Genomic DNA, 25,227 nt, shown 5'->3' with positions numbered 1-25,227 from the left:
TGGGGAGATGCTGCTCAGCGCCATAACCTGAAGGAGAGACCACCTGGGTCCCAGTCTGGTGCTCACTCCTGTAGTCCTAATACCCCTTCAGTGTGCCATCTGTGCCTAATTTCTCCATCCTCCACTTCCCAACCCAGTGCTACTGCTGATTGGAGACCACCCTGCAGCTTCTTGTGGGCATTCCCACTGGAGCTGTGGGTCAGAGATGCACCAGAAACCAGTGAAATGACATTTGAACCCTCCCGGTGGAGCAGGACCTGCCATGGGGCTGGCTTGATGCACCGGTGCTGCATCAGGAGCTTGTGCTCAGCAAAGCACAGAGGGTATTTTTTTCTTTCTGAGGTGGTTTAATACATATATTTTTAATTCTTCCCCACCAGCTGGATGGCAGGAGCCACACAGATCTGCGGGGAAGGGGGGACATCTCGTGGCCACACCACGAACATCTCCTGCCTCTGGGTTCCAGGGCTGCCTGTGTCGGCGGTCGGTGGGGTGTACCCCGGGCATCCCCCCTTCCCGCCCCGGGGTACCACCCCAGCATCTCCCCGCGCTGCCCCGGGGAGCCCCATGGCCTCTCCCCTTCTCCTCCCTGGGCTGGGGGTGGGCAGGGGAAACAAAGAGGCTCGTTCTCGCTCCGATGCCCGAATAAAGAAATGTTAAAAAGTTGTATCCAATTCTTTATTATTGGCTTGGGGCAGAAGGGTGACACTGCCTGGAGAGTTTGCTCCAGAGCTTGGGGGCCTGGTGTGGCCCAGGGAGGTGCAGATAGGACACATTCCCCTGCCCATGGCATGAAGGAGGTTGTAGTATTGCCGGCAGTGGCATCAGAAGATGGGGAGAGACTGTGCACGCCCCCTACCATCACCCCCGCCGTGGCCTCCTCTTCCCAGGGATGCAGTTGCAGGGCTGGGGGGATTTTCTGTGTCCAGGTGGGTCACGAAGGAGCTTGCTGTCCTTAGTGGCAGAGGTGATGTCTGTGAAATGGGTACAGACCTCCAAGATGGATGAGGAAGGAGCTGTACCAGCTCTTAGTCACCTCTTTAGTCTCCATGATAACCACAGAGCTGGCAGCATCCACCTCCCTCATGTCCTTCCTTATTCCCCATCTCCAAATGCATTGCAGAGGGACACAGGAGAAAGGGAAAGGCCTGAAATGAGCCATCACCAGGTGACGGTTTTCCTCCAGATCTGTCCCCAGGTGTTTGTGGGACAGTGGCTTACTGCAGAGGCTCTGACTCGTATTGCTTCTCCGTGGAGGTGTAAAAGTCCTCAAGGACCGACTGCAGGTACTCGAATGTCGGGCGCTCCTCAGGCTTGTTTCGCCAACATTTCAGGATGATATTGTAGAGTTCAGCAGGGCACATGTCCGGACAGGGCATGCGGTAGCCCCGCTCCAGGTTGCGAATCACCTCGGGGTTGGTCATCCCTGGAGGCAAACACAGCCCAACAGGAGTTATTCAGCACCCTGGGGGTAACGCTCAGTGCTCCCAGTAGCTCACATCCAGGCAGAGCTGGAAGGGTGTAAGGGACTGCAATGCTGGGTCCTATTTGGGAACCATCCCTTCTTCAGGGTTGCACGCCCCACTCCATCCCTCCTTCCCCTCCCTGGCTCCGCTCTAGATAATCGCCTAGTACAGGTATAACTGAGGCTCCTGGGAGCCTGGGAAAGGAAACCCAGCACAAAAAGACAGGCGTGTGTGTCTGAGCACGCTTGAGTATGTGCCTTCAAGCATAAAGCAGCACTAGATGCTTTGAAGTCGATGAACACTCATCCCGTATTCGCAGCACACTGTACCTGGGTAAGGGATCCTGCCGTAGGTTATGATTTCTGTCAGGAGGATCCCGAAAGACCACACGTCAGATTTGATGGTGAAAACTCCAAAGTTAATGGCCTCTGGCGCCGTCCATTTGATCGGGAATTTGGCACCTGTCCAGACAAAGCAAAGGGAAATAGCACATGGGGGTACAACATCTGCCTCTGCTCCTGCAGGCATGGGCAAGCAGTTCCCAAAACCGAGTCCTGGGTCCTGCTGGCTGCTGACTGCTTCAGGGAGCTGCGATGGGACTTACTGAAGGAACTGTGGAGTTATGGAGATAAGGCCAGAGGAAGGTAATTGCTGCCTATCTCCTGCTTTTATTAAAAGGTCATTTCCACCTGGCATTTCCTTGCCTTTCTTGGTTCTTTTCCCAGTGCCATCAAGGATATTCCACCTTAAAAGATTTTTTCACATGTATACGCTTATAAACATCCATAGATACTGATACAGAGAGGCCAAATAGTGAAAAACTTAATGCCCTAGGTAACTGATAATATGCATATTAAAAAATTCTAGGTAAACTATTTTACTGATTAAATCAGAGGACTTTGCAGTCTTATAACACCTTTGCATCTCTTGTGTGTTTAGCAGTAGGATCTCAGGACTGGAGCCAGGAATGGTGGCATGGATGGCCAACCAGTACCATGTACACCGAGGGCGCGATGCTGGGAGCGAGCAGGGCCCGTTGTAGCCCCTGGGCATCAAACAGCTCTTGTGAGAGTTGTTCTCATGAGAGACTCTTCAGGCAGCAGCCTGCTGTGGGGAATCAGTGAGTTTCTGTAGCTCAGACTATGTGTCTGTGCTATCTAAAGCTAATGCCTCGAGTAGCTTTATTAGAGGACAACAACAGTAGGATTCTATTCCATAGAAAATCACTCACTGGAAAGGGGCTGTTTTTAGCAAAAGTGCATAAACAATACAGCAAATATAAATTCTTCAGTTCTAAAAGCTGTATATGTATATTTAAAATAAAAGAAACCCCATTCTATTTTGTCTACCACATTCTTGTTTTTCACGCTGTGGACAGCAATGACCATAAGATTGCAATTTCAGTTTAGCCATGGTCAAAAAAAAACCCCAAACACCTTGATGAGTAAGAAAAAAAAATGTGTTAAACACTGCAGTGGAAACCACATTTTTATTTGTGTATATCCTTTCAGGACTGAAAGCTCAAATGCATAGTGTGAAATGAGTGCCTTTTTGTTCTTGCACATCATACTCTGACAACTAGACTGACAAGGCTCGGAAATGTGATCTATGAAGTGAAAATGTTCAAAGTAGATAGAGGGGCAGTTGTTATTTCAGATTAAATCTAGCTGGAAAAATGCTGATAGGAACTATTTTCCACTGGAAATGTAGCTCCTTTGGGTATGTTAACAGAATTATACTGATTTCAACAAAACGTTTCTTAAGGATAAAAACTGCCTTAAAAAATCGGAGCAATCTCACAGTACCCCTTCATGACATTTCACAAATGACATTTGCAAGCTTTTACTACTTTGAAATGCTTTACCTGTTGGAATGGGTATAATTTGTATCATAAAGTATTTTGGGACAGCAAATTGAAAGAAAAGTTTCCTATCTTATAAGAAAAAAAAAAAAAATCTATTCCATTTCCTTTCCCCAGAGTATTTTTTATGGGGAATTTTAGCTTCATCCCAACTCTAGAGGAGGACAGATTTCCAAAATTTGAAAATTTTCTGGTAAGTGCCACTTGTGTCAGACTTAAATGTTTTATGTCAATCATTTCTGCTTTTTTCCCTGCTGCTCTATAAAGTTTCTTTGCAATCTGAATGATGATCTCATAATTGAGCTCAAAGTCAGAGGTCAATACAGAGAAAGTAGAGAGAAAAAGCTGCCACCAGAGGAATTTGACTTGACCCTGTTGTCAAATGGCTGTAGGTGGACCTCTGCACCAGCTAAACCAGTTGTCACCTCTCATGGCCACACTCTCCTGTCCACCAGCAGTTCAGATACTCTATCCCAGCAAGGTGCTTGGCTTTGCAGGTGGAGTCATAATGAGATTTCACATTAACATGGGAACTACTGGGGTTTGTATGCCATTTTTGTCTGTTGGCTTTGCTTTAGATACTCAAGGTACTCTGTTCTCATGAGAAACATGCCAAGGTGCAAACGCTCCCCATGTTTTGTAAGTTGTGCCTCTGTTATGGAAGGGACCTGATCTGGTCTGGGCTCAGTTTGCCTGGGACATCTGGAAACTGTCGTTAGGTCCAGATTCGTGGCTTCAGTTCCCCTCTGCAGTGCGATGACTGAGTTACACTGCTATTTCCTTCCCTTCGGACTGACTCACTCTGAACACGTAGCCACAGGCAGCTGGTTTCCTTAGTAAAGTTCAAATTTCTGCAGGAACACAACCTGAGATTCAGCAGGACTCCCCCAAACAGTGCAAAAAGCCTTTTTTCCCATTTCCCTCTGCAAACCTCTTTATTGTCCCCAAGAGCTGCTGCCTCTCCTAGTACCCAATATTTGGCTCTCGTGTTTGCTCTGCCTGCTGCCTGGGTGCTGACAATGGCAGTAGTGGGGGCTCTGGTCTCACACCATCATCAGTGGTGCCCTGTGCCCAGTCCCAGCCCAGCCCCTGGACACCCTGTATCTTGGCACGTCTGCATGGCAGGGGGATTAGAGATAAGGGAAATGTGTTGGTGAGGCAATGTTGGAATGACACCCACCTTCTTGTGCCAAGTATTCGTTCTCGATGATCCTGGCCAGGCCAAAATCAGCAATTTTGCAGCAGAGTGTCTCTGAGACGAGGATGTTGGCGGCTCTCAAGTCACGGTGGATGGAGTTCATGCGCTCGATGTATGCCATTCCCTCTGCCACCTAGGAGAGGAAGATAGTCCATCTTCAACAGTCACCTCCCCATGACAACAAGTTAACTTAGCTGCATCTTACCCACTTTTTCAAAAGCACGGCATGCATATAGGGTGCTCACATGCCTCTATGTGCACAGACATGCATACATGATCCATGGATGGACGGACGGACAGATAGATCAACAGACAGACAGAAAAACAGGTAGACACATACATACATACATACGTACATACATGAATAGATATTGCCCGTGTAGGTGTGCATACATTCAGCTCTGCCAGCATACACCCGGCCACCAAAAACTTCAAGCAGACAAGTCAAGCAGAACAGAAGTATCACTCTGTTTTGCTCAGAAGTTACAGCTGTGAGTCGTGTCTGCAGCAAGATGCAGAAAGTTGAAGCAAACCTGAAAGCACATCACTGGATTCCCAGTTTCTTCCACAAGACTGTCCTCTCTAGTTGGGATTTTAATCACAAACACTCCAGATTAAATATGTGAATTAAAAAATTAAAAAAAAAAACTCAGAGAGCTTGTCTGTCCCTCAGTCACAGTAGCAAAGTCAGATCTAGGAGGACAACTGGATGTTTTTCAGCAAGCTCCTCTGTTCTCCCTCACTGATCTGCTTTGGGATGGGGAGGACACCTGGGGAGATCTGTCCACAATAAATCTGATGTTTTATTTCGCTATGCTGGATCCAGGACACAATACAGTTCTCCCCTCTGATACCTACAGAATGCATGAGAGCACAAGACCCAGATATCCACAGAAATATGACTGGGATAGAGAGTATGTCCCTGGACAAACCCCTTGTCCTGGGCATGCGCTGCTTTCTTCAACCATCTCCAAACTTTGGGAGGTTCTTGCTCCCAAGATCATCTTGCAATGTTTAGCTCCTTGGAGAAAGGAGCAGCCCCGGGGAGGTGCCTGGTGTGTGACGAGACCCTATAAATGACAGCATCAAACTTCTATTGCTGGGTGCTGGGAGATATAGAAAAAAAATCGATTGCAAAGTTGCTTTATCAGTTGAGTCTCAGATTTGGGTTAGGGATTTCTCAGGAGGGTGACTGGATGCATGCAACCCCTGCTAATAATGGTTAGTACCTATTAAAGCTTTTATACGCCTGTGGGTGAGGGCAGAGCAATTTTCCACTCCATACAGATTCACATCAGTGTCTCGACTTACATGTGGTTTTAAACAGGATACTAACACATACTTTCCAATGCTGCATTTCTAACCTGTGTCAACACCCCTTCAGCGCAAGTGCTGTTTGCTGCAGTGGAAAATGGAAGAATTGATGTAATTTCCTGTCCTGATGTTAATGAGATAGTACCCAACGATGAGCCTGTTCCAGCCCAGTGTGCTTTCAATCATGTACCCTCAAGACTGACCACAGGATCAAGTGCATCGGCCCAGAGGTTTCTAATTTTAACTCCGACAGATGTTATTGGATCCAAAATTGTGCTCAAGAGGGTTGGGTTCCTGTTGGGCTGTGATGTCATCCCAACACTGCAGATGAACAGATTGCAAAATAGCTCAAGAGACTGCCCTTTTCCTCCTCCTCCTCCTCCTGGAGCTACCCAGTGAGTGTTTGAATCCGGGCCCTGGGGAGGTGGTGCTGGGGTGGGAGGGGGAATGATGAAAGCTGTCCTTCCAACTGACACCCATGCCTTGAGGGATGGGCAAAATCCTTCCTACCCCACACACTGTGGGTGGTTTCTGTGGGTTATTACATTGTTGGGGTGTGTGGGTTTGGTCTGTGTTCAACTATCCTGGTCTTGGAAGCCATGTGTGGTGCAGGATGCTGCAAAGAGCGTGGAGGGATGCTAGAGGGGTGTGCAGGGTGGGTGAGTGTTTCCAGGTGTCCATGGAGAAGTGACGTCCACATGCAATTGCTCAGTCCTAGTGATGATGCCCACTATGGGGACCATTCGACCATTGTAGTGGATGGGTTTCTGGCCAGCTTAGGCCACGCCACGTGATCGCATTCCAGGCTTCAATCTTGAACTCAGAGAGGAGGTTTGGGTGCATGAGGTTGCCCTGGGATGGATTCCTCTCAGGGGTTCCTGCAGCCAGTGTGTTGTCAGAGCTATAACACCCTCATGCCTGGGACTGACAAGATCACTGACCTCTCCCCAGATGCTTCCACACACCTGCCTGGAAATTCTTTGTTATCCCATTTGCTCAATGCAAGTTCACAGAATCACAGAATCATTCAGGTTGGAAAAGACCCTTGGGATCATCGAGTCCAACCCTCAGCCCGACTCTAGAAAGTTCTCCCCTACACCACATCCCCCGACAGCTCATCCAAACGACCCTTAAACACATCCAGGGATGGGGACTCCACCCCCTCCCTGGGCAGCCTATTCCACTGTCTGACCACTCTTTCTGGGAAAAATTTGTTCCTAACATCCAGTCTAAACCTCCCCTGTTGGAGTTTAAAGCCATTTAAAGTTATAACTTTGTGTTAAATAAATGTATGAGTACTCATAGCTTCTGCTGTCCCTACCTTAAAGTTGGGTATAATGTTGGCCAACAGCTTCGCTCTGGGTCACCCCTGTGGCTATCTATAGCTGAGTGCAGATTGTTCTGGCTACGGCACTTTCCTTTTGCGTAGACATGCACCAAGCCAGTTTCTGGGGTAATGCTGCCACCAATCCCAAGAGCTCTGTAATACGGATTAATTTGGACCATTCTGCTTGTCACCAGGAATTTAAAACAAACCACAGGCTATAACTTTCAAGAGAAGGAATGAAAGAATGAAAAAGGGAGGGAGGGAAGTGGGGAGGTAAAGAGAGAAGGAGTGAAGGAAGGGAGGAAGAAATTAAGGGAAAGGTACTAAACATGGAGGCTGCAGTTGGCCCCATAACCTTTCACAGGCAACAAAGATAAAGCTGCAATACGGAAGATTTATCAGTAGTGAAGAGGGAAGGCACTGAAGCATGTTATATAAAAATACAAAAAATTATAGATGGTGGACACTGCTTTAAAGTATTTAAATATTTTCATTCTGATTAAAGCAACAAGGAAAATCTTTCTCTATCATATATTAAGATTCTCCAGTTTTTATTACATTATAAAATAACTCTGTATGATGGCTGGAACCAAGTGGCCAGCCTTTACATGCTGCTTGCTCAGACTGACTTTGACCCAGAGAGGCTGAGTGATCTTATGGGTAAATCCCAGACATGCACATCAAAACAGCTGTATCCAGCCATGACACTGATGTTTCATGATTTTTCTCAATATTTCCAAAATTAGCCTAACTCTGGTCGGGGTGAGCCAAACTTTGTCAGCAGCTGGTTAGGACCTACGTGGCGTGACTTTGCCAGTCTCATCCTTCATGCACAACTTGTTGCCCAGATGCTGTCATTCTGGTTGTGGTTTTCCTTACTTTGACCTGTTTGAGTTTAGATACACTTTAGATACGGTGCAACTGCAACTATTAACATTTACAGCCTGGGGATGCTTAGAGGGAAACAACCCTACTAAGGTAAAAGTTTCTTCTCATAAGGAGCAATATTCCCAGATTTGAGGGTCAGAGCATCCTTTAGGCTTAATCATCAGAAGGGAAGAACTGCTGAAAACCAGAGTGTCTCTACATTGAAAGTTTTTTGTTGAGATTTTTCTTCTTTTTGATAAAAAGAGAAACAGACTTATTTCCTGCTCAGCAAGCCAGAAAAAAACAAAACAAAACAAAACAAAAACAAAAACAAAAACCAAACCAAAACAAACTGAACCCGAAAACAAAAAACCAGACCCCAGTTCTCTAGCACTACACTGAGTCCCCCAGAGGCTTCCCTAAGGACAGCAGAGCATTGCTGAACTGACATGCACATCAACACAAGAGGACTGAGAGAGAAAGCCTAAGAGAGCACACCAGGAGGAGCTGTTTTTCTCCATGAAATCGATGTCCTGACAGACTGCAGACTTGAAAGAATTTCAGTGAGGCAATAAGAAATCATGGTCTTGAGTCTGCTTCCCAGAGGCTGATCACTAACCTGAGCAGACATATCAATGAGTTTGGGGAGATTCAGCTGGCTTCCTTCTTCCGTCTTCAAGTAATCCAGCAAACACCCTGCAGAAGAGGAGAGACTGCTGTGACTCTTCTGAATAAGCCTGTGCATTTGCTTTCCCTGGTGCTTCTCTGAATAAATGCAATAAATCTGTCTGCATCCTAGAGAAAATCTGAGGTACCATGGTTAGTGTTTTCTAGATCATCTTCCATTAGGACAGTCCCCAGTTGCAGCCCATTTTCCCCCTGTGCTTTGCGCAGACCTTTTGCAAACTGCTGGGCATTCATGACTCAAACCCTTATAGACAAGAAAGGCAAAAGAAGGGACTATTTCATCATGAGGGGAGTAAAAATCTGAAAAAAACTTCCAGTAGGAACAGTGGACATGAGAACTTTAAATACTCTTCAAACGGAGCATCACTGTCTTGTGAAGTAGTTTTTGAAATATGAGACCACAAGAGGCAGCATTTAATTTCCCAGAAAGTCCCTTCCAGTACTAGAAACAAACTTGTGGATCACTTAGTCCTTCTGCTTACAGATTTGGTACAATGCCCTCCTCCCCACCCCCATTATCATGGAAGTACCAGATGTCTCATTGACCTGATTTTGCAGAAACCCCACCAAAAACTCAGTGAGGCTCTTTACCATTGGCCATGTACTCTGTCACAATGTAGATTGGCTGTTTTGTGACTACTGCATATAGCCGGACAAGTTTGTTATGCTGGAGCCTCTTCATCAAGTTTGCCTCTGCCAAGAAGGCATCAGGATCCATGCTGCCTTCCTTCATGGTCTTCACAGCCACCTTGATGTTGTTCTTGTAGTAGCCTGCACAGAGATAATGATGCATTGAGGAATTTTGGCCTCTCTACAGGCTCTATCATGCTGTGCAATAAGGAGCAGAAAAGCTTGTGGATCAGGGAGCAGAAAACCACAGCAACAGCTTTCAATTTCCCAACAAGAAACAAATGGAAAATCTCAGTGCCAGTGGGTTCTGAGCCACCAGTAGGTATGAGAGGAGAAAGGAGAGATATGACACAACTGTCAATTCATGTGGTTTCATCAGGGATCATCCCTGCTCTGGGTGATGGACACCCATGCGATGAGCCCATCCTCATGCATTCCTCCCAAGCCCTGCAAGACTCTTTCCTGGTGAAACCCCTGGGGCTTTCCACCAGCTAGGTTCTCAAATAATCCAAACACCAAACTAAAAAGCCAAGACTTTGCAGCGAGGACACTGACTCAGTCTGGTCCTGTCCACAATCTCAATTTCCAAGGCAACAAGCAACCACAAAGAGGACAGCAAAGGAAGCTGAGCTCACCCCATTTCCTCTTCCACTGATTAGCACTGGGCAGGAAGGCGTAAGGGATTCAAATCTGGGTTATAAAGTGGAACGGGGAAGCAGAAAAAGTGGAATAGTGTCACCCATAGGATGCTGCAACCATGCCCAGGATTCCCAGGAAGAACGAGAACATGTCTCAGGAGATGAGTATGCAGTTACATCAACACCTCTCACATGCATCTAGCCCATGAAACCCCTGCTCAACCACTGATCTGTGCAAACACAACCTGTCTGGTCCTTCCCAGGAGTATGGCATCTACTGCTGTGTCTGTACCCATAAATATGTGTTTGTACTTTAGGATCCCCCTGCCCAGACTAGTCCTGTCTTAGGGAGAGAGGGCTTTCTATCTCTTCTGTTTATATATTTTTTTCCTGGAATGGGGGGAATTATACTTACCCATCCACACTTCCCCAAACTGCCCACTGCCAAGTTTCTTCACAAGCTTCAGAGATTCCCGTGGGATCTCCCATTCGTCCTGTGCCCAGGGTCTTTGGGGAACCAGGGATACGCAGGGAGCCATGAGCCTCTGGCACAGGCCATCCCCTTTCTCTGTGTGAGGACAAAGCACAAGACAGTTCAATGGGATGGTAGAGCTAACTTCCTCCTCTATCTACACATTCCAGGAAAAAGTCAACCCATGGGAAACCTCCACAACCACACAAATGTTTCAGCCACAGGGATCAAGGCACCCAGAATGGACTGACTGAAAGGAAAAAGCTCAAAGGTAGCCATAGAGGAACAAATTCTCTTGCCCAGCAAGTCCAAAGCTTCCCAAGCATCTCTCCTCTATATCCCTTCAGCATTCATCTCTTTCTTTTCTTGATGGGAGATACTCCCTGCTTATAGGGCTATGGGCAGAGCTCACCCTCACAGTGCCTTAGGATGAAAGATAGGACATGGGTGATGAAGTTTTGTTTGGAGAAGCACACTTTGCCCATGAGACTGGATGGAGTAATGGTGGTGGCTAGTAAGCCTGTTCTCCCTCTGTCCACATGCCCACTTGCTGCTAGGAGACAAACCCATTAGGGGAGGCAAACAACTTACGGCTGTAATGATTGATTAGCTCCGACAGGCTGGAGAAAGTCATCCTGGGGGAGATGTAATACCCGCCGCCATCTAAGGAGCGTATCCTGTAGTGTTTGATGATGTCCCCGTGAGCAGAGTCACTGTCTCTCACGGACAAGGAATAGGCACCTGGAGAATGAGCAGAACTGTGAGGACAAGTAGGGCCTGACCCAGGGACCAGCTACATCCTCTTTCCTTGTCTGCCTGCAGCTGCAGACACCTCTCCCAGCCCTTGCTGATGCCTTCTCAGGGCAAGTCCTGCCAGACTGCAAAGCTTCAAACTTCCCTCTCTTCAAGGCAAGCGGAGAGCTTAAGTGGGCATGTCGAGGCTTAGTTGAGTAAGACCTGCCTATGCCATGGTCAACATGACCAAGGAAGCAATATGGCAATCCATAGCACATCTCCAGCCAGAGCAATCAGACACTCCTTGGGTCACAATGGTCTTGCCACAGCTCCACATGTCCTGTCTGAACTCGGTCAACCCCCCTATCTCATGTGGAAGAAACTAATGACTCCAGTCTCACCAGTTTGTACAAACTCAGGACTGACAAGAAGCTGAGCCACCTGGCCAGCACAACCAGAATTTTGGTAAATGGGAGAGATATGGTCAAGAGATGTCCCTTCTTGTCAACATCCCCATGTCCATGTTATCCCCTATAAACCTTGTGCCAAGGTCAGTGATTCAGCTGGAAGGTGCAGAAGGAGGTACAGAATAGGCGTGCAGGAGAATTGCTTTGTTCAGCCATAAACTTGTGACTGTGGATAAACCACATCTAGATTCACATCTAGATTCAGGTGCCTTTTGACCTCAAGGGAGCTACTCAACGATCTGCTATTCCAACCTGCTATTGTCTCCTTATAATGGGTTTATAACCTAAAGCACGGAGGTTTTTTTTGCTCACAAAAACATCACTAGATGTTGCTACAGAGCAGCAACTTCCAGCCTATGTCAGTGTAAATTTCAATACAGCTTAGCAACGTTTTTTTTCCCTTTGTCTGGATCATGTTTCCGGAGTAAGTTGTTACAAGCCTGCTGGGCTGTGAAAATTCTAATACGTCACCCGGGTTGATAGGCTGCCTTTTTTAATGTTTGAAAAGTCAAGGCTATATATGTTTAAAAGTATGTCTCTGTCATGTAGGATCATAAGCAGAAGTGGGACCTTCCACGGCCACTCTGCACGCGAGGGGAAAGTTTAGTAACATATAATGCTCACCGGCTGGTGTTTCTACATCAGCAGTTCCCTACGCTGCGGCTGGAAACCATTTGCATTTTTAAAAAGTAGCAAAAAAACTACCTCTGTGGATATTTGTGCTGTTGCAGTGATTATAAGCCTTTACAAGCGGAATTTGGGAGTGTCTAAAATTTTTCCAAGTGTTAGCAGTTGTTTCGGGGGGACTCCCTTTCTGCAGAGACCAGACTATGAGTTATAGTGGCATAATGTTCATGGAAGACCTGCTGATTTAAAAGCAGAGCCAGGGAACCTTGAGATTGGAAGCGTACAGCCTCGGCATGGTGGTCTCTTTCCCAACAGAGGATGCTCTTCTGAAACTCTTTCCTTCACCGTGAGTGTCAGGCAGAAGACAGACTGAGAAGCACTTTTGGCTCTCTTAGTCCTGCAGCTGAACATCCGAGAAACAGCCCTGAAACCTCTTCAATGGGGAAAAAAAAAAAAAAACCAAAAAAAAAAAACAACCACGCAAGGGAAAGGCAGAGGAATGGCTCATTTTTGCAGTTTATGTCTTGGTGACCAAAGATCACTACACAGCTAAGGATGTCTTTCCCAAGGAGTGATCTTTGGTCCCTGGTGGGTGCAGAGAGGTGTTGTTAGGGCTTGTGTCTACAGTGGTCAGCACAAGTCCTGCTAGAGTTGATCAGCCACATTCACACTCCCTAGCACTTGGCTCCAGACCTCCTCTGGCTCCTCTGTGGTACCTATGTGGCCCTAAGTTGCAGCATTATTACTATTATTATTATTAATAAAACAATAATATTATTTTCTAATTTTTATTATTATATACTTCTACTATTAATTTCTATTACTGTTGTTGAGGATGATTATGTTATTTTAATTTCAAAGTGGTTGACATAATGGGCAGGCCAGGCTGCAGCCTATTAGAGCAAGCCCAAGAGGGTGCTTTGCATGCCTGGGACATGGCTTAGGGTATGTGCAGGATTTTTCCTGCTAGATGAAGGAGCCAAACATGGTGTGAACCCAGCTGTACTGACGACAGACAGCGTTGCAGAAGGGAGCACAGGAATTAACGACTAATGTATGTGCAAGTGGGTGCCTGGGGACTGAGAGTAAGCAGAGAAGAGGAGACCTGATCTGTTAGTGTGGTTGCACCCAAAACACCTTCTTGCTCTCCTGCAGGACCTCCTCTCCAGACCCCACTGACCCTTTAAACCCACCTGCATCTTTCACACCAGTGATGCACAGGATGCAGCGGTGACAGGGGCTCCAGGCACCCTCCAGGCCAATCTATCATCTGCCTACTACCAGCTTTAATACTAATCCTGCCATTAGAGCTAATGATGATATTTCACCCCAAGTCGGAGTTCAGTTTGCTGGAGTGAGTGTTATAGAGCTTTTCCTGTCATCCACCATGGCCGGTTACTGTTCCCCTGGGAGCTGCAGTGTAAAGGCAAAGCACTAGGGCTGAAAAGCTTCAATTCTCTCTTCTGTCAATAACAGCAGCAAATGAAAAATGTTAAGTGTAGCCGGACAAATGGCAGGACTCTTAATCTCCCCCGATGATAGTCAGGATGGCTGAAAGGAGTTCTTGCTCCTCAGCCACAAGGGACATTCGCCTCTGGCACAGACCTGCATCGCATCGCAGCACAGACCTGGGCTGACACACAGAGGTCCACTCTGGCACTAGACACCAGCTCAGAGCAGTATGAGCACAACCAAATCTTGCCCTGGGCAGCTCTGGGTGTCAGACCCTCCTGTTCTGGGTCTGGGACCCCCAAACCATCCTACAAGGGCTCTCAGGTCCTTTCTGTTCAAAGGGTGGTGCATTTTGTATGGGAAAGAGCAACAGAAGACATAAAGGGTGGGATTCAACTTCAGATCATGCTCAGGGATGATTCAGGCACCTAAACATGGGTGTCTGTTACCCCTTGAGATGCTCTGGGACATCTACAATGGCTTGGCAGATATGATGCAAAACCATACCTTCTGGGGGAGCACCTGGAGATGACTACAGGACATCCAGGTTTTGGCAACCAAATCAAGGCCTGTTGGCTACAGTGGGAGCTCAGGCAACTGCCACGTGTGATATCTACGTTTTGATGCCTGCCTCTCAGACTGAGTCCCACCACATGTGGCATGTCCTGTTCCTACCGTTCTCATCAGGCTCTTAACTCCTTCCCAATGGGAAATGCAGGAGCTCAGCTGGATGCCGGGGCTGAGCTCTGCGAGGACCCTCCTGCCAGGAGCACAGACGCAGCAGTCTTGCTGCTAGCCAGGAGTTTGTGACTCGGCACAGCTGTGCAACTGTGTCCCTTCAGGTTTCAGAATGATTATTACTTCAGGGAAAGATTTATTTATTTCCAGCAGCTTCCACAGGGCTAGCTCTCCACCAACGATTGCACTGCTGGTCTGCTTCCCACATTGTCTTGACAAGGACTCATCTTCCCGGGATGTTGAATGTGTCTTTTATGATCTCTGCAAATTGTTGACTGAAAGCGAAGCCCCCAGGTTTGCAGAGTTGCTATGTCTTTAACCACGAGTGAAATGAGACTCTCTTTAGGATGGCAAGGGCATAGAATGTGTCCCACTGTGGCTGAGAACCCAGTACGGGGCAACCACACTCCAGTGAATGCAGCTAAGGTGGCTACTGCTCTTAGCTTTACTCAGTCCTTGAAGTTATGAAGGTCAAATGTTGCTGAGGATCTGCAAAGTGAATTAAAATATATGTCGTGGAGGAGGAAAACAGGAAGAACCTGTGGGGTTCCAAGGGCAGGGTTAATTTCATGACATTGCTCTGGACATCTCGTGGTGGGTCACATTAGCGTGGTGGCTTTACATTAGTGAACACAGCTTCACAGCACATCTGGAGATGTGGGGCTTTCTCTTTCCCCCTTCTCTTTAGAGAGGAGGATGTCATGGTTAAGACAGATCAAATGGTGTCCCCATGGACATTCAGGCAGTCTAAGTCTCAGGGTATTCAAGTAGAAGCTGACCACAGAAGATGATTCAGAGGATGAGGTGTCTGAAGGATTAACAGCCATGTTTTAAGACAGAATACTAAATATCAGAAAAGGCATAGCTGGGACTCACATTTCAGAGCAGAAGCTGATCTCTGACCATTTGGGATTAACATGGGACTTCCACGGAGTGGGATAGAGTGGGATATGCCCCATCCGCTAATGCAGAATAACACACACCTCCAGCTAAGTATGCTTCTAGCCAGCAGAGACAGAACATTAAAGACCAGGTCTAGCCTGGATATTTCTCCTTGAATCTCAGGACTCCATCAGCTCTGTCCAAGCCCCATGCGACCTAGAGCCAATCACACTCCAGAGAATTTCAAAGAATTATTTCACCCTGTGTTTGCAGCTCCTGGCTAGAAGAAGTAGGGGGCAATTGTCCTGAGCAAGTGTAGGGAGAGGTCTGATCCCATCCATGTGTGGCATCTAGAGATGCCACAAAGACATGTGTGGACAGAAGGCCTCACTCCTTCCCTGACCTTCAGATGCAATGCACAAGTGTCTGCTGGGTTTGTGCATGGCACGTGTGTTTCTCCCTACCCTTCCTGGGTGCAACGCACACTCATGCCAGCTACCCAAATATCCCAGCAAACAACGGAGCGAGTGGGAAGGGCATAAAAGGAAGAGTGGCATGTGGTGACTAGTCCAAGGCTGATCATTTCAAGGGCGCCACAAAGGCAGTGGGGAAACCAATATACAAGCAGAACAAGTTACTTGTAAAGGGAAGTGCTTCGAAACAAGTTTCTTCAATGCTTCCCAATCTGAATGTTTGCTAAAAATTCTGAAAACTGCAAATCCACTTGGAAGTCAGCCCTCCTACTTGGCATCAGCTCAGCAGGGACATGTGGAGGTGAGCCCAGGCATGGGGTGGGGCAGGGGGGAAGTCAAAGGAGGCTGCTATAATGCTAACACAGCACACCTGCCTGATGGCTGAGGGGTAGAGCTACAGGAAGATGAGCATCTTGTTGCCCCACTTAGTGCACTAGATATCACACCAGTTCAAGACTGGCACTCCAGTTTGACTCTATTTGTCAAATCCTGCTGTTGGAGGTGGCTGAAATGGTCAGGTCTGCAACATAGCCAGGGCTCAGACTACATCTGTGAGTAAACTACACCATGCCAGAGCCTGCTTTCCAGCCCTGGGGTCACATCCACACCACGAAACTCTCTCAACCTCCGAAACAGGGTGACTGCACTCAAATTAACCATTGGGAAAGGTGCCTGGCTGGCACCAGGACAAAACCTGCACAGAGACTGTGTGGATGACCAGTTGCATCCAGGCTCTGGCACTATTTAATTTACTGGTAATGATGTAGTCATGGAGGAAGGAACAGATGCTGACTGCCTTGGAGACCCCCTGTGTGAATGGAGCAAAACAGACATAAGAAAGGAAGAAGGGGAAGCTACTGTAGGCAAGAGCTACTTGTAAAATGGAGGATCCAGTTTATCTGTTCCCACTCTATCTGTTCGGCCAGGTCCTTGTAGAAGCATTTGGGAAGCAAGTCAAGGGAAAGAAGGTCCCACATTACTTCAGATGGGATGGTCCAAGTCTCTAGTGATCTATTAGAAAGACACAAGCTGCTATATCCATTTCACAGGAAAGAAACCAAAGCACAGCAAGACTAAAGTATTTTCGTGATTTACTGTAAGAAGCTGATTCAGAGAGGAACCATGGGACCACCATAAACATAATTTCCTCCATGTTGTAAATAGACCTCCTGACCCAGAGGATGCAAGGAGAGAAAAGTAAGAAAGAAAAAACATGAAATTCCCATGGAACAACCTAAGCTAGCTTCCAGACCATCAAATTAGCAGCACAAAACAAAGACATTGCAATCACACAGTTAAGTGTCATGATTAATTATTATATCCACTGCCTGAGAGAATTGACCACAATGCTCTGCCCTTTCCATCTTCATTGGGTCATGTCTTCAAAAGCCAGATCTGTTCATAGGGAAGGAAAATGTATGAATCCCACCTTTTCTGCTTGTCAGTATCCTTCCAAAAGTCCTGGTTTTGCATCAATTCCCCTACTACAGAATATCAGGAAAAACTTGTTTCCTCTTGGAAAATGTTTCACCAGAAGGTTTTTCCAAAATTCTGCAAGTTTCTCCTGCAAGCAGGAGAAATGCTTCTTCAAGAGTGTGCAGAGGAATCTCCATTTGCAAAAAAAGTAACATTTCCTCAGGGAGAAAAGGAAAACAAACCCCCTACTTTTTGTTTTGAAAAGTCTTTTCTGCTTATCTGTGTTACTGCATCTTTGCCACGAACTATGGTGACAAGAGCCACTCTTACCACAGTCTGAACTACACATATGAGTAGCATCATGAGTAAATCTTTGCCCTCTAAATCCCCAGCTCACTCCTACAGCCCCACTGAGCCTAGCAAGAGCTATTTTGCCCAGACAGATCAAAGAAACACTGTTACAGCTGAACTTTGTAGCTCAGGTCTGAAAGGTTTTCCAAGCTGTGGCCATAACAAGGAGTTACCCTTGCTCTGTGGATCTCACCTTTGCTGGTTTCACTCTCTCGGACAAGGAAAGAACCGACTTTGTTACCAGAAGACAACAGCAGCCGTTCAGCATCTTTTCTGCTCAGAGTTTTAAAATACCACCTGGGAGACAGAAAAGGCAAAACCGTTGCTTGAAAAGGAAAAGCTCTAAAAAAACCCAAATTCTTTCCAGTTAGTTCATTTCTTTTACCATTACACTCCGAAACTGAGGGTTATTTTTATCAGCAAATAGTCTTTTATCTGCTGGAAAGTGGCAGTAATAGACTGTTTTCAGTAGATTAACACCAGATTTCAGTCACTTTGGGCTTGTTTCACAGCCTAGCAATTCAGCCAGAGCAGAGAGTAGATGGTATGTGCAGTACCCTGTACATGAGAGAAGTGCAATCTCATCCAGAGCACAGCCTCTGAGGCATGCAGGGACCCACGGCTCACCTGGCAAGTGAGTAAGCCCTGAGCAGTGCTCAGGCAGGCTGCAAATAAAGCTGGTACGTGGGCTGGAGGCTGAGCATAGGGTGCCCATAGCCATTTAAATGTACCCTTTGGATACAAAGAGCATTTATGTCTCAACCACATTTCTGTGTGCTGTTAAATGTATGCTGGATTCAATGACGGTTTTGCCCCTCCAAGAGGAGATTGCAAGTAAGGCTGATCATTTATAGCTGAATGACATAGACGAGAATAAGTCATGGAAACAATTTCTTCTGCTGCTTGTATTATAGCTATAATAAACCCTTTTGGCTCAAGCCTTTCTTACCATCCTCTTTGCAAGGAGCCAGACATGAAGGTTGCATCCAGGCTAATGAAACAAACACCACCAGGCTGTGGGTCTGGGCGCTGGTACACAGTTGTCTGCCTCGTTAAATTGCTGGTGTGCTCTCTGACACACCCGAGACCTGATAATGCACCCTTCCGGAGCGATTCCCAGTCCCAATTTTCATACAGACACCGTCTTGGATGCTGAGGAAGTTTAACACTATGCATGTGGGTGGACTGGCCCAGTGGGACCAGAGGATGGTCCCTGGCACTGCTAATTTACCAGTGCAAACATAACCTTTTTGTTCTTTCCCCCAAATCCTTGTTTTCGTGGTGGGTGCAACCAATAGGACAGGAGTCTTTGCCCACTTTCCCTGTAACAGCACCATCCTTCCTGCTCCACACCCATATGGTGCTTAAAGCTTCTGAACTTTTGCACCATTGCTGGGGATGATGAAAGACCTTTTGCTATCCAGCCCAGCAGTGACATCTTCCTGCTGGCAAGTAAAGCTGTTCCCATAGCTTGTTGAGAGACAGGCCACTGCATCAGTGTTCACCATTCATAAGCTTACACACTTACTTTTCTTCTTCCAAACTGTCTACTTGTGCAACGAAGTTACTGGGGATGTAGCCTTTCCTCCCGCTGCTGAGGGATTTTGCCAGCCACCAGTCCCCCTCGCTGCAAAGCAAGCAGAATAGAAAGCGTGAGTACCCACAGGCTGTTTCATGACAAGTTAAGCTGCGGGGACAGCATGGTTTCTGGGGTTTTGAGCACTACAAATAGGCCAGAACTCCTTAATCCACTCTACAGGTCCCTCTTGATTTCCAAGGAACCCCACCAGGTTGAAGGCTGTTGGTCTCTCAGGGACTTCTGGACGTGACAGTCTCTTTCCATGAATGCAGAGGAAGCACAGAGTGATCAGAGACCTAAACCTTTGCTACACGCCACACATGAGAGGAGGATATCTGTGTCACCATGGGTTTATTTTGCCTCTTGCATACGGACATCGGGGCTCCTCTTTTCTTCCCCTTCCTTCACCAGGCACGCCACTGCTTTGGTCTCCCACTACTGACTCAGTCACCAGCGGTGGCCAAAAGCCATCCCCACCCAGTCTCCCCTGGATGCCTATGGCATCTGGGTGAGAAATATCACCTCTGGAGCCCACCTCACAGAGAGGCAAAGGATGGAGAAGCCCTACAAAGTCTGTTAACTGGGAGACCCACGCCCCCCTCTGCCCTGTTACGGACTGGGCAGATGGACTGTCAGCCTCTTCTCTTGTGAGTTTGAGAAGAAGGTGAAATGAAACCATGCACACCTCTGGCTCGATTCTGTCCCTTCCTCTGACTACGCCCAACCCACATCCTTTGCAAAAGCACGATCAGCACAAAATATGAAACAGGAGCTAAGTTATTGTTATTTATGCAACTTCTGTGCCCACGCACGCTGGTAGTGAAGAAGGTGCCAGTAGTATCTAGGCAGGGACACTACCTAACCCCAAAGTGTCTGTAACCCAAGGAAAGAATGCAAGTGTCACCTTCTCCACCTTGTAGAGAGAAGAGGATACCCAGAGTCACGCTCTGGAGCAAAGCTAAGGCACAGGCTCAGCTCTAGTGAGCTGCAAATTGGTGTCTGACCCCAAGGCCCTCCCTTTCCCAGCCTCATCATGTTCATCTTTAAACTTCACTCTGGCAGCAGGTCACTTACTTGGCGAGGACTTGGAGTTTCTCCCCCTTGACCAGCTGCAGGTCGCGGTCACTTGAGGCAGGAAAATCGTACAGTGCAATCACAACCAAGTTATCTGAAAGAAGCAGCAGCACCATTGAATCCAGCTGGTTCCCTTCCAGGGGGGTGACACACACCTGGGTGTATGGTGGAACATTTCACCCCCACGCACACAGGGGCTGTCACCCGCCCTGTCCCCCAAAAGCCAAGCTTTCCACCAACACAGCTTTCCTGCCAACCACAACCTCTGCTCGGGGACTAAAACTGATTCACTAAAGTGTTTCCAGTGTATGTGTTTTTAAAGCACTCCAGACCCCCTTATCCACAAAACACAGTGTGTCAACAAGAAAAAAGGGTTTATGTGGAATAAGAAGACTCATAAATAACCTGTCAGTGTTTGGCCTCAGTTTTACATGGCAGTAAATGAAAACCGCTGTAGCAACATTTCCCAGGGTGGCTCTGGGATTTGACTCAAAAAGATGAGGCTTTCTTCATTGAAAAAGGTATAAAGTTGTCTCAGCTTCTGTTATTTGAGCCCATTGCTAGGATTTAACTCTCCATCCAGATGCTCTTGACTCAGCCCGTATCTTGCCATCCCCTTTATGCACTGTTCCTTGCAGATGTACCACCACATTTAAGTCACGCTGCCACTTTTGACCCAGCACCTCTATAGCACCTGGCTGCTCTGTTCAGATGAAATTCCCAGGGGAGCAGTGGAGGCTCCAGGATCCCCTTTCCCCTCCCCAGTCCTGATGTACTTTGGATGCTCCAGACCACAAAACCAGTGCTCTGCGTCTCCCATTTTGCTTGCAACCCAACAGCACTGAGGCTGCGAGCAAGTCTGCATCCCCATCCCCTACCCTACCATGTTGCTTTTGCTCCAGCCATGTTGGTCAAGCCTAAATTTTGGCTCAGCAAAATGAACTTTCACTTTCTGGTGCATGCAACCCATGTTGTGTGTGGCAAAGCTGCTGCCCTGTATGTGTGCTGCGAGACTGCTAACCCACCCCGGGGCAGATCTCTGTGGGCTGGAGCTGAACCGCTACTTTTGCATGCCCGGGCTGTGCCAATGCTGCTCTCAGAGAGGTTGTTCGACCATTCACATGTGCTCTGCAGGCTCACAGCTACTGAAGCAGAAATGAGCAGCTATTTTGGGGCAGCTCAAACTTTATAAAGAGGATCAGTACTTGCACACAAACACAAAAATCAAACTGAAACACAATGGTGAAAAAGAAAAAAAGGAAAAAGAAAAAAGCAGAAGAAAAATAAGAAAAAATAAAAATAAGAAAAATAAAAATATAAATAAAAAGAGAAAAAGAGAAAAGGAAAAGGAAAAGGAAAAGGAAAGGAAAGGAAAGGAAAGGAAAGGAAAGGAAAGGAAAGGAAAGGAAAGGAAAGGAAAGGAAAGGAAAGGAAAGGAAAGGAAAGGAAAGGAAAGGAAAGGAAAGGAAAGGAAAGGAAAGGAAAGGAAAGGAAAGGAAAGGAAAGGAAAGGAAAGGAAAGGAAAGGAAAGGAAAGGAAAGGAAAGGAAAGGAAAGAAAAGAAAAGAAAAGAAAAGAAAAGAAAAGAAAAGAAAAGAAAAGAAAAGAAAAGAAAAGAAAAGAAAAGAAAAGAAAAGAAAAGAAAAGAAAAGAAAAGGACACCATTTGCTGCTGAAAGGTTTTAGCTTGTACACAGCCTAATAAATGCACCGAGACCAATGGATGGTCTATTATTAGCATTTTTCAAAACAGACTGTCAAGCCACAGTCTCAATGTGACCTTTTCAAATAATGCCACCAGCAAGAGAGCCAGACTGGCCCTTTGTCACTGCAAGATAACGTGTCTCTTGGGGCAACCTGGGTTTTGTGTCTGTGCGAGGCCTGGCTGCTGCTCTACTGGCGATTTATTGTAGAGGAGGGAGGAGAAAGGGTCAGCGTGGGAGGAAATGTAGCTTTGTAAACCAAAGCCCTGAGCAGTTCCCTTCAGGCTTGTGGGGAGGAACTTGGACATCCATAAGAGGTTTCAGCAGAGCCTCACACTCTCCTACGTATGGGGAAAAGGGTGATCAGTCACAAGGGAGAATGCTTTGAAGTCTTAAAATAGCTTGCACAGTTGGGGGCTTCCCCTTGAGGAATCTTAAAGTGTTTGGCGTTAGCGATCCACCCAAACTCTTGCTGCCTCCTTGAGAAAGTTGTTATCACACAGTTTCTCTGACCTGAAAGGTTTTGGGGCATGTGCCTACGGCAAGGTGTCCACAACAAACATGTTCATCCACATGCATCGTCCTGCTCCTCTTGAAAGTAAAATAATGAAGTGGTCACACTTTTGCTTTGAAAAATAGAAGCAAATGTGTAAACATCTTTAAGCACAGAGTGGCTGTGCATTCCAGAAAATGAAAAATGTAGTTTTGATGTCGAAGCAACTAACATAAGTACAAATAAATCAAACAAAAAGCAAGGAGGGAGGAAGAAAGAAAAAGAGCAAATATAGCAAGGACAGAAAGGTTTTATATGTTGAAAAAATATTATGATCACTTCTTTCCCCCTTCTCAAAATACATGTTGAGAACACTACACACTCAAGCGAGTCAGAAGAAAGGTTCTCTCTGCTCAAGCCAGCAAGACTTGCCGTCTCATGATGAAAGTGACTCTTCCTGTCTCTGAGTCCGTCACCCCGCTGAGAAACAGCGTTGATAATACTTTCTTGGCCTATTTGATCAAGTTAGGTCATGAGTGACTCTACAGCAGCGAAGCTGTCGGGGCTGCTAGGAGTGACTACTTTACAGATAATGCTAGCAGCCCAGAGACTTTGATTGTGAGCCAAATACATCTTGGCTCAGAGTTGCTGTCAGGAAAGTTAGATACCAGCTCGGTTTGCGTAGGCTGAGTGCCAGTTTGATGGCTTAATAGAAATGATTCAACCAGTCTTCCCACTGCTGCCCCGTCATGAATAGAAGGTCTTTGCAACCCTCCCACAGCTATGGAGCCATGCTGAGACTGTGCCAGGGTCCCCCAGAGGGCCCTGAATTGGTTTAGAGCCATTCTAGGATGGTCATGGGGTAAATGACAACTCACAGCACATGTGTTGGCCAGCTGGGTGCACTGAGCAATGAGTTACTGCTGTGGAAAATGGGTCCCAGCTTCCCATTTCGGCATGGCGTGGGCTGGTTCATCAAGGTAAACGTGTGTTAGAAAAGGATGCCTTCAAAACACAGAGCTGCTGGTGGCACACCAGCCTCGCTGCTGCTGCCACCAAGGAGAACACCATTAGATCCCCTTGGTGGAGATGAAGAAGACTACGGGCTGGGACTATTGCGTCTCCCAGCTGGTCAGCAAGCCCAGGTGTGACAGCGTGGGAGATGTCACCTGAGTCATCCAGGCTTGCACTGCGAGAGTGCTTTCTGCCAAATACCTTTCTGCCTTGTGTTTTGACACAGTGAGTGTTTTTGCAGATAATTTCTGCTTTTCTCATAAAATCATCTCAGGCCTAAATTAATAACTTTTTTATTAGGAAATCTGAGCATTTCCTCTCACCTTCCTTCCCCTTCTTGCTATTGAATGGCAATGCATGCCCATTTTTTATGAGAAGTTTTAATTTCTCATTGAAAAGTCAGCCTTTTCAGTAGAAACAACCCCTCCTTTTCCCAGTTAAGCTCAAAACCACATTTCTGACAGCATTCCTTTCAAACTCAAATCCATATTCAAGGAACAACAATAAAAACGACTAGAAGCTTCAATGCTCATCTTGAGATGTCTCAAAAGATCTCAATTTCCAGAGCACAATAAGCTCCCACCCCCTGAAAATCAGTCCTATTCATATCACGGTTAGCCAAAAACAGGCGAATAGGTGGAAGAAGTTGCAGTTCCTCAATCAGAAGAAATGACCTCACTAGAGAGACCAATTCTTTGTGCAGCCACAGGTTATTATAATGCCTGAGGACAAGCACCCAAAACAACCAGCTCTCTCCACCAGCAGTATTTTTAAGGCCAGCTGTGAACAGCTGGCAGGGCAAGGGCAAGGCTTATTCTACCTATCTGCTATGTCTTATTTATTCAATGCAAGCAAATAGCAGCAGATGTAACAATGGTGTAGTTGTGTTTGGGACCCACCATCTTGGGCCAGGACTTTACTGTACTGGGGCCTTTAGAGGTGAGGAATTAAAGGTAAATGTTGTCTCCATAGCGATCTAGAATCAAAGACATCGTGAGTACTTAGGGAACCATGTTAAAATGAATGAGAGACCCACATGGTGGAAGAACTCACCCCAAGTAAAAAGTGGATTGGTGGTGCTGCCAACACTGCAGTTAAATCTAGAGTTATGCACTCCTTGCCTGCCTTTATGTTACTTCCTTTAAGATAAATAGTGTCAGGAGGAATTAGGCTTTTCTTAACAATAAATAAATAAATCATTTCTGAGATAGTGGTGTAAAAGCTTGAAACTGTGAAACATGTTGCACAACACCGAGATCATAAAAAAAAAAAAAAAAAAAGCAAGGAAAGCAAAAAAAGAAAAAATAATAATTTAAAAAAAAAAAAAAAAAGGAAAAAAAGGGTTTGATTTTATATTACATGTCACACTTCCATAGTCAATAATTTTGCCTGACTGAATTTGAAGTGCTCCCACAGGATACAATTCAGCTCTTCGATTTTTTAATGTGGTTGTATTGCCTGGATTTTGTGCTTTCTTTATCAATTCACTTGAATTGCCTTCCTTCACGAGATTATCTCAGTTATCTCAAACATCTTAAATGGTTCCTATGAGCCCGTTTTGACACACCGGACAGAGTCAGACATATCATCATTTCTGGAAACTCAGGTATGGGTAGAGAAAAATAAGAAGTTCCCCAGGCTGTCAGTGTGAATATTCCTTCAAAACTGGAACTGAACCTAACAAACCAAAATATTTTTGAGAGCTGAAAATGGCTAACATGGTACTTAATGCATTTTTTAGCGTCTTTCCACTTCTGCCTTCTGG

At 46.4% G+C, this 25,227-nt stretch overlaps 1 protein-coding gene across 1 annotated transcript in view; it reads right to left on the bottom strand.

Annotated features, from left to right (window-relative positions):
• Positions 1–692: 692 nt before the first annotated feature.
• Positions 693–25,227, bottom strand: part of BLK (BLK proto-oncogene, Src family tyrosine kinase) — a 45,292-nt gene continuing 20,757 nt past the window's right edge. Inside the window, exons 4-13 of the mRNA XM_074861335.1 lie at positions 20,255–20,348; positions 19,130–19,228; positions 17,795–17,898; positions 11,052–11,201; positions 10,404–10,556; positions 9,312–9,491; positions 8,653–8,729; positions 4,508–4,658; positions 1,796–1,927; positions 693–1,426 (exon numbers count right to left, since the gene is read on the bottom strand). Coding sequence (XP_074717436.1) covers positions 1,218–1,426; positions 1,796–1,927; positions 4,508–4,658; positions 8,653–8,729; positions 9,312–9,491; positions 10,404–10,556; positions 11,052–11,201; positions 17,795–17,898; positions 19,130–19,228; positions 20,255–20,348 — 1,349 coding nt within the window. The 3' untranslated portion in view covers positions 693–1,217. The remainder of the gene's footprint in view (positions 1,427–1,795; positions 1,928–4,507; positions 4,659–8,652; positions 8,730–9,311; positions 9,492–10,403; positions 10,557–11,051; positions 11,202–17,794; positions 17,899–19,129; positions 19,229–20,254; positions 20,349–25,227) is intronic.

This window comes from Strix uralensis, chromosome 3 (assembly GCF_047716275.1).
Source record: "Strix uralensis isolate ZFMK-TIS-50842 chromosome 3, bStrUra1, whole genome shotgun sequence".
NCBI lineage: Eukaryota > Metazoa > Chordata > Aves > Strigiformes > Strigidae > Strix > Strix uralensis.
The sequence above is the reverse complement of the archived record's forward strand: the minus strand, read 5'-3'. Positions and strand labels throughout refer to the sequence as shown.